Source organism: Aplysia californica, unplaced genomic scaffold (assembly GCF_000002075.1).
Source record: "Aplysia californica isolate F4 #8 unplaced genomic scaffold, AplCal3.0 scaffold00140, whole genome shotgun sequence".
Lineage (NCBI taxonomy): Eukaryota > Metazoa > Mollusca > Gastropoda > Aplysiida > Aplysiidae > Aplysia > Aplysia californica.
This window is the reverse complement of record NW_004797410.1, coordinates 1,095,116-1,109,136: the sequence shown is the minus strand read 5'-3', so window position 1 is coordinate 1,109,136 and position 14,021 is coordinate 1,095,116. Positions and strand designations below refer to the sequence as shown.

General features: G+C 37.3%; 2 protein-coding genes across 2 annotated transcripts; both read left to right on the top strand.

The window, feature by feature from the left end:
- The first annotated feature begins 285 nt into the window (after window positions 1–285).
- On the top strand, window positions 286–2,776 carry LOC101856801 (probable serine/threonine-protein kinase CCRP1). Its single transcript, XM_005096885.2, has one exon. It carries the CDS (start codon window positions 1,096–1,098, stop codon window positions 2,524–2,526), a length of 1,431 nt encoding a protein of 476 aa, XP_005096942.1. The 5' UTR covers window positions 286–1,095; the 3' UTR covers window positions 2,527–2,776.
- A 7,087-nt stretch (window positions 2,777–9,863) lies between these two features.
- LOC101856572 (probable serine/threonine-protein kinase CCRP1) lies at window positions 9,864–13,923 on the top strand. Its single transcript, XM_013081659.1, has one exon. The coding sequence runs from the start codon at window positions 11,477–11,479 to the stop codon at window positions 12,905–12,907; it is 1,431 nt and encodes a 476-aa protein (XP_012937113.1). The 5' UTR covers window positions 9,864–11,476; the 3' UTR covers window positions 12,908–13,923.
- The last annotated feature ends 98 nt before the right edge of the window (window positions 13,924–14,021 follow it).

The window sequence follows — 14,021 nt, the reverse complement described above, 5'->3', positions numbered from 1 at the left end:
TTCACATTTGTGTTTTCTTTCTGACTCGGCCTTCTAAAGTGTCACACTATACACAATATTCCATCACATATTTTCACTTTCTTCACAGCAAAGCACCCCCCCCACACACACACTCACAAACACACACACACACACACACACACACACACACACACACACACACACACACACACACACACAAATTATAAATAAAAACAAACATACTCACACGCAGGCATATAAACATACATAACGTATACTCGCACACACACACACATACTCACACACATACACACACACACACACACAAACACACACACACATACTCACACACATACACAAACACAAACGTATGAAATCATTCAAACACAGACTGGTGATTCCTATTACTTTCTTTGATTCTCCCAACTTGTCATAATATTTTTATTGTAAAGAAAACTTTTGGCACGCAAATGCCTGCAGTTTAACAAAGCTGTAATTCGAAATTATGAAAGACAAGTAGCGGTCTAAATGATTCTCTTGAAAAAACAAACCAACAAAATGTTTTAACGATTGAAGACGCATAATAGCCGCCTGGGAGTTTGAAGAGAAATGTAATTATTTTGACTGCTTAATCCCTTTGACAAACATTAGGCGGTCACCTGTGTCCGCTATGGAGTGCCTCGGTTACTTCTTTGTCATTGATGGGGAAAATAAGAGATGGTGACCTAATCAACCTGACTAACCGACGGTCCCATCTTAACGATGATTGGTTGATCACTATGTCTTGACTCCACCCCACGAAAAAGGCGCGAAAGAAGCGTGGGTATAAAAGCATTACCACACGTAGTTGCTTATAGTCCCACTGTTTTCTGTTTGACCACAGCCACGTTCACAGATATTGGATTTACGATTTTTGGGAGAAGTTTGATGTGTTTGTGACTTGTTGAGTATTTCCGCAGTGAAAGAGTTGTGTATTTCACTCGTTTGATTTGTGGTGGAAGTTTTGATAAGACTTTTTTTTATAGACGCTGTGACTCAGTGACACGTTTTGGGAACACTTATACTGTGCTTTATTCACGTTATACAAGAACCTTCAACTTGGAGTATATCTTCTACGTCGCCTACAGCTTCAGTATGAGTGCTACTTTCAGACTTGGCCGTCCACTGTTTGAGACCCACTCTGTAAATGTGTCCGAGGCGCTCGGCTTTAAAGAAGATCGCCTTCTAGCGGGAGGTGCAACTGCCCAAGTCTTCCTCGCTACAGACGTCAACAACCCGGAGAAGAAGAAAGCTCTGAAGAAATTTATTTTTCTGGAGAATGGAGACCCTGTGGATAAACCCAGGAAATGGTTCTATTTCGTCAACGAGGTGGCAATGCTTCAAGATCTCCGTCATCCCAACATCATAGAAATGGAGAGAGCGGCTAGTTGCCCAGAGTCACTGGTCATGGTGTTGGAATTTCATCCTGTGGATCTGTTCGACGCCTTACCTCGTATCTCGGATGACGAAGCCACTCGCTACTTTACCCAGGTCACCGAGGCCTTGAGCTATCTACACAGTCGACGTGTCGTTCATGGTGATGTAAAACTGGAAAATGTGTTGGTGAGTAAAGATGGAGTGGCAAAACTTTGTGACTTTGGACACGCTCAGGTAGTCCCTGAAAACACGGACAGTTTGAAGGAATGGGGTAGTTGTGCAGCCTACCACGGACCGGAATTCACAAGGGGCCATCCCGTGAAAGACGCTTTCAAGCTTGAGAGTTTCTGTGTCGGCGTTCTGCTGTGGGCACTTGTGTTTCGTAAAAAGCCCCAGAAAAACACGGACTTCTTAAAGCTATTTGACAATGATAAATCTATCTCGCCTTCTTACAGGCAATGTGTACACCGTCTACTGTGTGCAGATCCGACAGAGCGTGCTTCAGTCTCCCAGATCCAACAAATCCTCAGCACCAACGGTCACACAGAACTTCGTGTCCGACAAAACACCACCGCTCAATCTCTCATCACTGCACCAATCACATACAACAGCACCGGCGAGGAAGTAGCGAGTCCGTACTTCGGAAGCTCACCCATCGAACAGACACCATCTTCACAATTCTGCCATCCCTTCAACGAGTTCAGTTATCAACATTCAAGATATGATCAACATTTCGTGTACCCCTCGCACTCTGGAAACCTTCAGTATTTCCCGCGTGAGACACCGACACAGTACTACTACATGAACCAGAGCAATGGACTGGCAACCTTTCACCCGGCAGGTACACATTTCGATTCCTCGGCCTATCAGAGAGAAACAACAGCCCAGTTCCCCCAATATGTGGATGTCTCTTCTTCACAATATCACCAGTCTCCGTTGGATCTACAGAGAGCCCAATGGCCTGTGTTCACAGACACAAATCAGCGCACAGTTCAGCAACCTGCTCCCCCGTCACTGGGACACTCTCAGTTTCGCACACACCATCAAAACTGTTACCAGCCTGACCCTACAGCTTGTTTCCAGTACGTGGTACCTTCGTCAGTTCCTGAGTACTTTCAACCTGCTACATTTCAACGGTATCAGGAGTAATCTGTGTAACAATAGAGACAATTCTTCTCAAACAAGTTGTGTCAGAAATCTACATAATTGTGTATCATTTCACTATAGTATTATCATGCATTAATGATCTTGAGCACTTTGTATTTATTCTAAATGAATGATCATTATGCCTTGAGTTAGAAATCCATGATGTGTATTCAAAACTGATATCTTAGAATCAAATACTGTTTTGAATACAGTCATAACTAGTAATAATTGTATAAGACCCTAGTCCACCCCCTCCCCAAAACAAACAAACAATCGAACAAACAAACACAGAAACATTCTACACCCCCCCCCCCCCCCCACCTTTACGAAAAAAAACCCCAAACAAAACAAACAAAAATATCCCCTTATTTCGATTTCTTACCCGTCGACCCGTTGTTACAATGTTTTCCTTTTTGAAAAACTGAATAGAGTTCTGTGAGGCAAATTTTTAAGCTTTTTTTGGAACGCATTGGTGATTTTGAGCACTTTGCATTTCTTTTTTTAAAAATGCCAAATATTTGATTGTACAGTTTAAAAACCCGATGAAAATACAAATTTAAATCACTCTGTTCTACATGTATAACAAACGTATTAGTTGTACAGAAAGTCACTTCTTGATCCCTTCATAAAGAATTAAACCTCACCGGCGGAAGAACAAGACACGAGCAGCTCTTTGTCTTAGAATTGTACATAATTGATGAACATTACCAGTCAGTAGTATAACGTAATTGAGACTGATATTTGAGAAGTTTTTGTTACAGTAGCTGTAATGGTCATAAGTTATATTGTATATATAAAAGGAAAGCATAAGAAACCAGGAATAACATGATGCAATTCTTTTAGTTTGAAGTGTGTGTGCTCTTGATATTTTCATATTCACAATTTGGAAAAATAAGTTCAGGTTACTACATTTTGATACTTCCCTAAAGCGATTTGTCTGACCAGCTCCTTTCGAAGACAATAACTTTTGCTTGTGTCAATTGTACATTATTGCTCATCATTCTCTGAGTTAACAATCCAGGATATGTATTTGAAATTGACATTTACGAATCAAATACTGCTTTGAATGTGTGCCTTATCAATCCACTATTCTATGATTTTTAACATGTTATTATGCAATCACAGTGTGTTCCTTTTTTTAATTGGCCGTTTGCAATATTGTATACAAAAATGAATACATAATAAATCAGAAACAGCATGATGCAATAATTTTAGTTTAGAATATTTGCTAAGAGTATGCTCTTGATATGTTCATATTCACTTGAAAAAAAAATGTGTTCATGATACTACAATTTGATACTTTCATAAAACGATTTGTCTGAACAGCTCCACTTGAAGACAATAACTTTTGCTTGTGTCAATTGTAAATTATTGATCATCATGCCCTGAGTTAGTTATCCAGGATATGTAAGTCGAATTAGAATTGTACATAATTGATGAACATTATCAGTTAGTGGTATAACGTAATTGTGACTGATATTTGAGAATTTTTAGTGTTACAGTCATAAGCAATATTGTATAATATATATGAAATGAAAACATAAGAAACAAGGTATATCATTATTCATTACTTTTAATAAAGAATGCGTGTGCTCTTTATATGTTCATATTCACAATTGGGAAAAACGTGTTCAGAATACATGTACTACATTTTGATACTTTATAAAGCGATTTGTCTGACCAGCTCAGCTTGAAGACAATAACTTTTGCTTTGTGTCAATTGTACTTTATTGATCGTCATGCCCCGAGCCAGTTATCCAGGATATGTATTTGAAACTGATACTGTTTGAATGCAATCACAGGTTGCAATAATTGTAGAAACTTCCAGCCCCCTCCCCCCCCCCCAATCCCTTTCCTCTCAAAAACTAAAAAAGTACCCCCCAAAAAACCCAACAGACAAGAGCAGCTCTTTGCATGCAAGTTGTCTTAGAATTGTACATAATTGATGAACATTATCAGCTCGTGGTATGACGAAATTAGGCCTGACATTTTGAAAAGTTTTAATGTTACAATTGCTGTAATGGTCATTAGCAATATTGTATATTCAAAAGGAAAACATAAGAAACCAGGAAAAACATGTTACAATTCTTTTAGTTTGAAATGTATGTGAGAGGTTATACTCTTGATATGTTCATATTCAGAAATAAAAACGTGTTCAGAATATTACATTTTGATACTTCCATGAAGCGATTTGTCTGATCAGCTTAACTTGAAGACAATAACTTTTGCTTGTGTCAATTGTACATCATTGATCATCACGCCCTGAGTTAGTAATCCAGGATATGTATTCGAAACTGACATTTTAGAATCCAACACTGATTTTGGTGTAATCACAACTTGCATTAATTGTATAAACCCCTCCCCCCAAAAAACCCCCACAAAAACATGTAATAATAATAATAATAATAATAATAATAATAATAATAATAATAATATTAATAATAATAATAATAATAATATTGATAATAATAATATTGATAATAATAATATTAATAATAATAATAATAATTATAATTATAATTATAATAATAATAATCATATTAATAATGATAATAATAATGACAATAATAATAATAATAATAATAATAATAATAATAATAATAATAATAATAATAATAATAATAATAATAATAATAATAATAATAATAATAATAAAAACGATATTAATAAAAACAGTGATGATAATAATAATAATAATAATATTTTTAATAATAATAGTAATAATAATAATAATAATAATAATAATAATAATAATAATAATAATAATAATAATAATAATAATAATAATAATAATAATAATAATAATAATAATAGTAATAATAATGATAATAATAACAATAATAATAATAATAATAATAATAATAATAATAATAATAATAATAATAATAATAATAATAATAATAATGATAATGATAATGATAATGATAATAATAATAATAATAATAATAATAATAATAATAATAATAATAATAATAATAATAATAATAATAATAATAATAATAATAATAAATATAAAACCCAGCAAAAACACACTAGAAAAAAATATGAATCCATTTTTATGCTTTCTTAAATTACATTACAATATTTCTGACATATTATTTAATTCACAATAAAAACGTATTTTGTATGTTTGCAGATCAAATGTTTTAACTACTCTAAAAATGTTATTGAATATTATTAACCTTGGTTTTATTGTTTTGTTACTGTAAGCCCAGTGATTTCTTGGACACCCTTCGAATGTGCAACATTGTCAGTTTCTCTTTTGAATTTTTGTTTGCATGCCCCGAATTTTTTTACAACATAATTAACTCAAAAATGAACTGTTTTGAAACTGCAGTTTGAGAAAATCTAACTGATATCAATAATTCTTTCCCTGAAAGTCACTGTACATTTGTCAATGTGTCCTGTTCAACATTATAATGTATCTTTATGTTCTTTTTTCTCTTTTCATATTATCAATGTTTTCAATAAAATTTGTAAATTTAAAAATACCCACTTGTTATTGTTATATTATGTCTCACATGATCAAATACATGATATTTGTTTCCGTGCTTCTACAACTGATTGTGTGTTGGTGCTTCTGTGTTGCTATTCTTCACGTTGTTTTTATTGTTTGTTACTGTTGTTATTATTATTGTTGCTGTTGTTATTATTGTTGCTGTTGTTGTTATTGTTGTCGCTATTGTTGCACTCCATCACCCCTTTTCCCCCTTCCCGTGGGCTCTTGACTCTTTTTGGAGCATTTCTTCTACCCTAAGCAGACCATCGAACACTCAAAAACATTATCTGCTTTACGGTCGCGGGAAGCATAAATTATACAGTGGAAGCAGCTAAGATCTCAAATTCTAACAAAGTGACATGATCTTTCGCTGTCTGTAGCTGGGTACCCATTCCCACCTGGTAAACTGCGGAAAATTCGTTTTAAGTACATTTCCCTAGACAAAACGTCAGGACCCTGACGGGATTCGAACCCATAACCTAAAGGTTTCGAGTCCGAGAGCATAAAGCATTCTGTCGTCATAAGCAAAAGTATTGCATTCAATTCCCGTATTGTGAGAATTGTTACAAAGTATCTCTGCCTTTTTTCTGGGACGATGTATTCCTGTCAGCTCTAATTCGGGCTCAAGGCTTGCCTCCTAAAAGGTCTAAATTGTATGTAATTTTGGAGCCATATAACGCCTAAACAAGAATTTTTGTTTTTAAAGACCCACAAAAACCAACCAAACAAACAAACATGCGGCACTCGTGGTCCAGAGGTTACGGTGATCGCCTCTTATTCAATAGTTCCCGGGTTAGAATCCGGAGAGCGAAGGAAAATTTCCGTCTCTAAAATTTCTACTTTCACATCCTTTTATGTTTGTCTAGCAATGTTCTGTTGTCTGCTTTCGTCTTCTCTTACATACCCCACCCCTTCACCTTCTTTGAACCCTCCATTGGGCTCCTAACTTTTCTGCAGCCTCTCTACTGCAGTTTTTCAGCCACACCACTGATCTTATTGAAGGAAAGATCTACACCCGAGCCTTCTCGGACAAGGGTGAAAAATCTCGGAGATCCCAAGTGCAAGATGCGAACGTTAAGATTCCTTTGTGGTTCAAGGAGAGATAAGGGCGATATATGTTGTTTAAAAAAAATTGAAATGAAAGAATAAACCCCACCAGAGCACCCACCAACAGTAGTATGTGACTACGGTAAACTCAGTAATTATCGTGAAGAATAGGGATGCGTTGAACTGGAGTATATTTTTAAATTAAGGATTTTTAAACTTGTGCTTTAAGTTTGCAAGACTCCTGTCTTTCTCTTTAATTGATCAATTTTAAAGGAATTTCTAAAGTGGTGTCTTTAACAATAAGCAGCCTGATAGCATAGAACGATCCTTCAGACAGCGGAATACACTGATGTACTGGCTATATGCCTGTCAGAATAGCCAAGTCCGACATGTCCACAAAAAACAACATCAGCAGCAGCAGCGTCAATTAACACATTCAGGGTGCCCGTTCTATTTATTCGACAACGTTTGAAGACGTCCTGTTTTGGGATACTTAAAGAAAGAAGACTAACTTCGATATCCATTCAAAAGATTCATTTCTACTAGGCTTTTTTTTTTATTGAAGGACATAAACTCGACCACAATAACAATATAAAATACAAAAAAATGCAAATCTGTTCTCTGATTAGTAAAATGATGGTTCTAAATGTCCTGCAGTTTTGCTTCTATTCTGTTGGTGATCGGACATATTATGTGTCCTCTTAGTCTTTTAAATTATAGTTAAACAAAACACCGACTTAGGAAAAAGAAGAAAAACGCTAGCAAAACAATCAACACAGGTGGGGCAACAATATCAGCAAAAAAGCAACAGAATGGAAATGAACAATTAGCTATGAGTAAAAGAAAAGTTAACGTTTAAAAAAAATTGAATTTGTTGCTCGTTACGTCATGCAAAGGCGAACTTGTGCTTGGACGAGTATATAATGTCCCAATAAAGGGGCGGAAATACGTGAACTTGATAAAAAAAATTCTCAGCACAAGGGAATTGAACCTAAGTCTTCTGTGTGTCACGTCCAGGTGCCTAACGTTCTCATCGTACCTAAAGGTCTTTCCCATAACCATTACCTTTTTTTAAAAAAGCGACATACAGTCGAACCTGCCGTTAAGGGGCTATATTATTATAATTTCACAGTGTAAAACGGTCACCTGTGCAAGGCAGCCGAGGCCACCCTATTTTATCTACAAAAATCGAGAAAAAAAATTAAAAATGTCTTTGAACGGCCACGCAAATGTTTCTTCGTCCGACGCTTTGTCATAAATTATGTATTGGCTCCTGACGCTGTGGACGAGCCGTCATGATCCATTCGCCTGAAGTTATTGTTTGTCCCTCCGAAGTCTGATCATGTTGGGGAGGTCAGGTCCCACCCACTTGTTTATCCAAGTTGACCACCCAGTAACAATACATTTTCAGCTGCAGGCGAGGAATGCGTGTGGTCCGTCATGACCTATAAGCCCCGCCCACAGCTCCTACACAAAAAGTAAGTGAGGTGACCGGTCACTGTTTACCCAGTCTTTAACAATGGACGTGAACATAAACTTTTGACCGAAGCGTCACTCATTCTCCCAGTTGTTGCGACCCATTGGTTTATTTTACCTTGTCTTCCTTGTCTGGTACTTTTTGTTTAAAATCACCATTGCACACTGTCTTGCTCATTTAATACACGTTGTAGAATGTAACACTTGTTACAGCAGTTGTGAGACTTCGTCTCTCTGTATAAAAAAAAAAAATTAGATGTTTCACACATCCAGATATATCCGGCCACTGATGGTGGTGTCAATGATAAAATGTAACACATGTCCTGAGACAAATTATGTAAGTTCTGTAGGATTTCAATTTGATCTTCCTTTGGGCTGATCAAATTTGTAACATACTGCTCCATAGTCTTTGGTTTGAGTGTATGTTATATAATATGAAAGTGTGTGTGTGTGTGTGTGTGTGTGTGTGTGTGTGTGTGTGTGTGTGTGTGTGTGTGTGTGTGTGTGTGTGTGTGTGTGTGGTTAGTTTTGTTGCCACACCTGCATTGATTGTTTTGCTAGAGTTTTTCTTATATTTCCTAAGTCGGTGTTTGTTTAATCTTTTTTTGAAAGTTAAGTGGACACATAATATGCCCAATCCGCAACAGAATAAAAGCAATGTTGCAAAACATTTTGAACCATCAGTATTACTGATCATAAAACAAAGTTGTAATCTTAGTAACCATATTATTATTGTTTTCGAGTTTAATATATTTTTCAATTTTAAACAAGCCTGGCCAAAATGAAAAATGTGTATGGATACCGAAGTTAATCTTCTTTCTGTAAATGCCCCGAAACAGGACGTCTTCAAACTTTGTCGAATGAATAGAACGTGCACCCTCATTGTGTTAATTGATGCTAAGCTGTCGATGACGTTTTTGTGGGCATGTCAAACCCACTTTTTACAGGCACGTACCCAGGAGGCCTACAGCAGTGTACTTTTAAATCACCAGAGCGGTTGTGAGTTACTGTTTCGACAAGGTGCCTAGTGTGGACAACATGAGGTATTATAGACCTAAATGTAACCTCCCGTGGTGGAGATATGGAAATAGTAGGTTGTACAATAATATGTGTCATGACGTGGTGGAATCAGATACTCATCAAATTTTGGGAATGTTGGGTTATTAGTATCATCTGCAAGCTTATTTATTTGCCTTGCTTTCGATAAAATAAAAGCCCATTTATCTTGAATAGAAATTGAGATATTGGTAAATGAAGGAGGTAGGGTCGCCTGGTTGAAAAAAATTAAAATAAGGAAAAAAAATTGGCTGGCAAAATGTTATAGTTTCAATAGCTTGAGAGTCCCTGAAAACTGGAAACTTAGAAATTTTGCACCTTGAATCTATGTTTTCAATTAAAATTCATATGGAAATGTAGAGCAAAGAAAAAAAAATTCAATAGAAATTGACAAACTGGCGGAAGTATCCCTGCTCCTTTGATTTCATTAATTTTAAGAGCGCCTGATTTTATAGCGATTTTTTAAATACACAATTTGAATAAAACAGGCTAAGAAAATGTCAAAAGAATTCGTTTACCACAAAAAGGCGCCATTTAGGTATGTGAGTGTGTTGGGGTGGGGGTTGAGGGGAAAGTGAGATTAGGGATGGCATGGGGAGGTAGTGCGTGACACGTCACGAGATTATAACCATCAAACAGTTATGAAATACCGACGGTACGTGTTAAAGGATTGTGACGCAAGCAGTCAGGACAAAATAATTACGTCGTCACAAGCGTTTCAGACACAAAGGACAAAGAGGGCCAATGCCGTACCAACAACACCCCAGGGTAACAATAGTGTGACCAGTAGTTTAACCAATCAGAAGAAGGCCCTAACTGAAACCACACTTACAGCCACCTATCTGCTGGTTGAAAACGATTTCTTAGTCAAGCGCAAAATCATTTGTTACAATTTCTTCTTTCATGCAATTTTTTTTGGGAGGTCAGACATGTTATTTATACTCTTTTGAAGTCTTTGTAAATAATTTTACTATTGTTTTAACACTTATTTCTTTCTGACTCGGCCTTCTAAAGTGTCACACTACACACAATTCCCTCACTTATTTTCACTTGCACATATACGCACACACTCACACACAGACACTTGCACAAACACACAGGCATGAAATCGTTCGAAAAGAGACTCGGGATTCTTATTGCCTTCTTTAACTGTCTCAACTTGTCATAATACGACTTTTATTGTAAAGAAAATATTTGGCACACACAGGCCTACAATGTAACAAAGCTGTAATTCGAAACTATGAAAGGCAAGTAGCTGACTAAATTATTCTCTTGAAAAACCCCCCAACAAAGTTGTAAAATGATTAAAGACGCACATAATATAGCCGTCAGGCAGTTCGAATAGAAATGTAATTAATTATTTTGACAGCTTAATCCCTCAGACAAACATTAGTCACCTGTGTCCGCTATGGAGTACCTCAGCTAATTTCTTTGTCATTGATGGGGAAAATAAGAGATGGTGACCTAATCAGCCTGGCTAACCGGCGATCCAACCTTAATGCTGATTGGTTGATCACTGAAGACTTGACTCCACCCCACGAAAAAGGCGGGAAAGAAGCGTGGGTATAAAAGCATTACCACACGCGGTTGCTTATAGTCCCACTGTTTTCTGTTTGACCAAAGCCGTGTTGGCGGTTACTGGATATACGTTTTTTGGAGGACAATTTCGATTTGTTTGTGACTTGCTGAGTATTTCCACATTGAAAGAGTTGTGTATTCCACTCGTTGGATTTGTGCTGGAAGTTTTGATCAGACGTTTCTTATATATGCTGTGACTCAGTGACACATTTTGGGAACACTTATACTGTGCTTTATTCACGTTATACAAGAACCTTCAACTTGGAGTATATCTTCTACATCGCCTACAGCTTCAGAATGAGTGCTACTTTCAGACTCGGTCGTCCAGTGTTTGAGACCCACACTGTAAATGTGTCCGAGGCGCTCGGCTTTAAAGAAGATCGCATTCTAGCGGGAGGTGCAACTGCCCAAGTCTTCCTCGCTACAGACGTCAACAATCCGGAGAAGAAGAAAGCTCTGAAGAAATTCATTTTTCTGGAGAATGGAGACCCTGTGGATAAACCCAGGAAATGGTTCTATTTCGTCAACGAGGTGGCCATGCTTCAAGATCTCCGTCATCCCAACATCATAGCAATGGAGAGAGCGGCTAGTTGCCCCGAGTCACTGGTCATAGTGTTGGAATTTCATCCAGTGGATCTGTTCGACGCCTTACCTCGTATCTCGGATGAGGAAGCCACTCGCTACTTTACCCAGGTCACCGAGGCCTTGAGCTATCTACACAGCCGACGTGTCGTGCACGGTGATGTAAAACTGGAAAATGTGTTGGTGAGTAAAGATGGAGTAGCAAAACTTTGTGACTTTGGACACGCTCAGGTAGTTCCTGAAAACACGGACAGTTTGAAGGAATGGGGAAGTTGTGCAGCCTACCACGGACCGGAATTCACAAGGGGCCATCCTGTGAAAGACGCTTTCAAGCTTGAGAGTTTCTGTGTCGGCGTTTTTCTGTGGGCACTTGTGTTTCGTAAAAAGCCCCAGAAAAACACGGACTACTTAAAGGTTTTGGACAATGATAAATCTGTCTCGCTCACCTACAGACAATGTGTACAACGTCTACTGTGTGCAGATCCGACAGAGCGTGCTTCAGTCTCCCAGATCCTACAAATCCTCAACACCAACGGTCACACAGAACCTCGTGTCCGACAAAACGCCACCGCTCAATCTCTCATCACTGCACCAATCACATACAACAGCACCGGGGAGGAAGTAGCGAGTCCGTACTTCGGTAACTCACCCATCGAGCACAGACCAACTTCATCGTTCTGCCATCCCTTCAACGAGTTCAGCTATCAACATTCAGGATATTATCAACATTACGTGTACCCCTCGCACTCTGGAAACCTTCAGTATTTCCCACGTGAGACACCGACACAGTACTACTACATGAACCAGAGCAATGGACTGGCAACCTTTCACCTGGCTGGTACATATTCCGATTCCTCGGCCTATCAGACAGAAACAACAGCCCAGTTCCCACAATATGTGGATGTCTCTTCTTCCCAATATCACCAGTCTCCGTTGGATCTACAGAGAGCCCAATGGCCCGTGGTCACAGACACAAATCAGCGCACAGTTCAGCATCCTGCTCCCCCGTCACTGGGACACTCTCAGTTTCTCACACACCATCAAAACTGTTACCAGCCTGACCCTACAGCTTGTTTCCAGTACGTGGTACCTTCGTCAGCTCCTGAGTACTTTCAACCTGCTACATTTCAACGGTATCAGAAGTAATCTGTGTAATAATATAGACAACTGTTCTCAAGCAAGATGTGTCAGAAATATTCATAACTTTATATAATTTCAGAATTGTATTATCATGCATTGTTGATCTTGAGCACTTTGTATTTATTCTAAATTACTGATCATTATGCCCGGAGTTAGAAATCCATAATGTGTATGCGAAACTGATACCTTAGAATCAAATTTTTTTAAATGTAATCACAACTTGCAATAATTGTATATGTCCCTAATCCCCTCTCCAATAAACAAGCAAACAATCAAATAAACATGAACAAAGATAAGAGCAGATATTTGCATGCAAGTTGTCTTAGAATTGTACATAATTGATGAACATTATCAACTAGTGGTATAACGTAATTGGGACTGATATTTGAGAGGTTTTAGTGTTACAATAGCTGTAATAGTCATAAGCAATAGTGTATATATAGAAGGAAAACAAAAGAAACCAAGAATGACATGAGGCAATTCTTTTAGTTCGGGATGTTAATGAAGATATGTTCAAATTCACAATAAAAGAGAAGAAAAAAATGTTCAGAATACTACATTTTGATACACCCATAAAGCGATTTGTCTGACCAGTTTAACGTGAAGACAATAACTTTTATTTGTGTCAATTGTATGTTATACATCATCACGCCCTGAGTTAGTAATCCAGGATATAATGTATTTGAAACTGATATTTAAGAATCAAATACTGTTTTGAATGAGTTCCTTATTATTCCAATTTTCTATGATTTTTTAATGTTATCATGCAATCACAGTGTTTTCCTCTTTCAAAAAGAAAATTGGCTATTTGTGATATTGTATACATAAGGAATACACAATAAATGAGAAATAGCATGATTCAATCCCATTAGTTCGAAACGTCAGCTAAGAATACGCTCTTGTGTTCAGGGTACAACATTTTGATACTTCCATAAAGCGATTTGTCTGACCAGCTCAGCTTGAAGACAATAACTTTTGCTTGTGTCAATTGTACATTATTGATCGTCACACTCTCCGTTAGTAATCCAGGATATGTAATCGAAACTGATTTTTAAAAAATCAAATACTACTTGAATGTAATCAATCACAACTTGCAATAATTGTATAATATGCTTCGACC

Bases quoted from the DNA above. Each gene is read 5' to 3' on its own strand.
- LOC101856572 (XM_013081659.1), top strand. From the start codon at position 11,477: ATGAGTGCTACTTTCAGACTCGGTCGTCCAGTGTTTGAGACCCACACT.
- LOC101856801 (XM_005096885.2), top strand. From the start codon at position 1,096: ATGAGTGCTACTTTCAGACTTGGCCGTCCACTGTTTGAGACCCACTCT.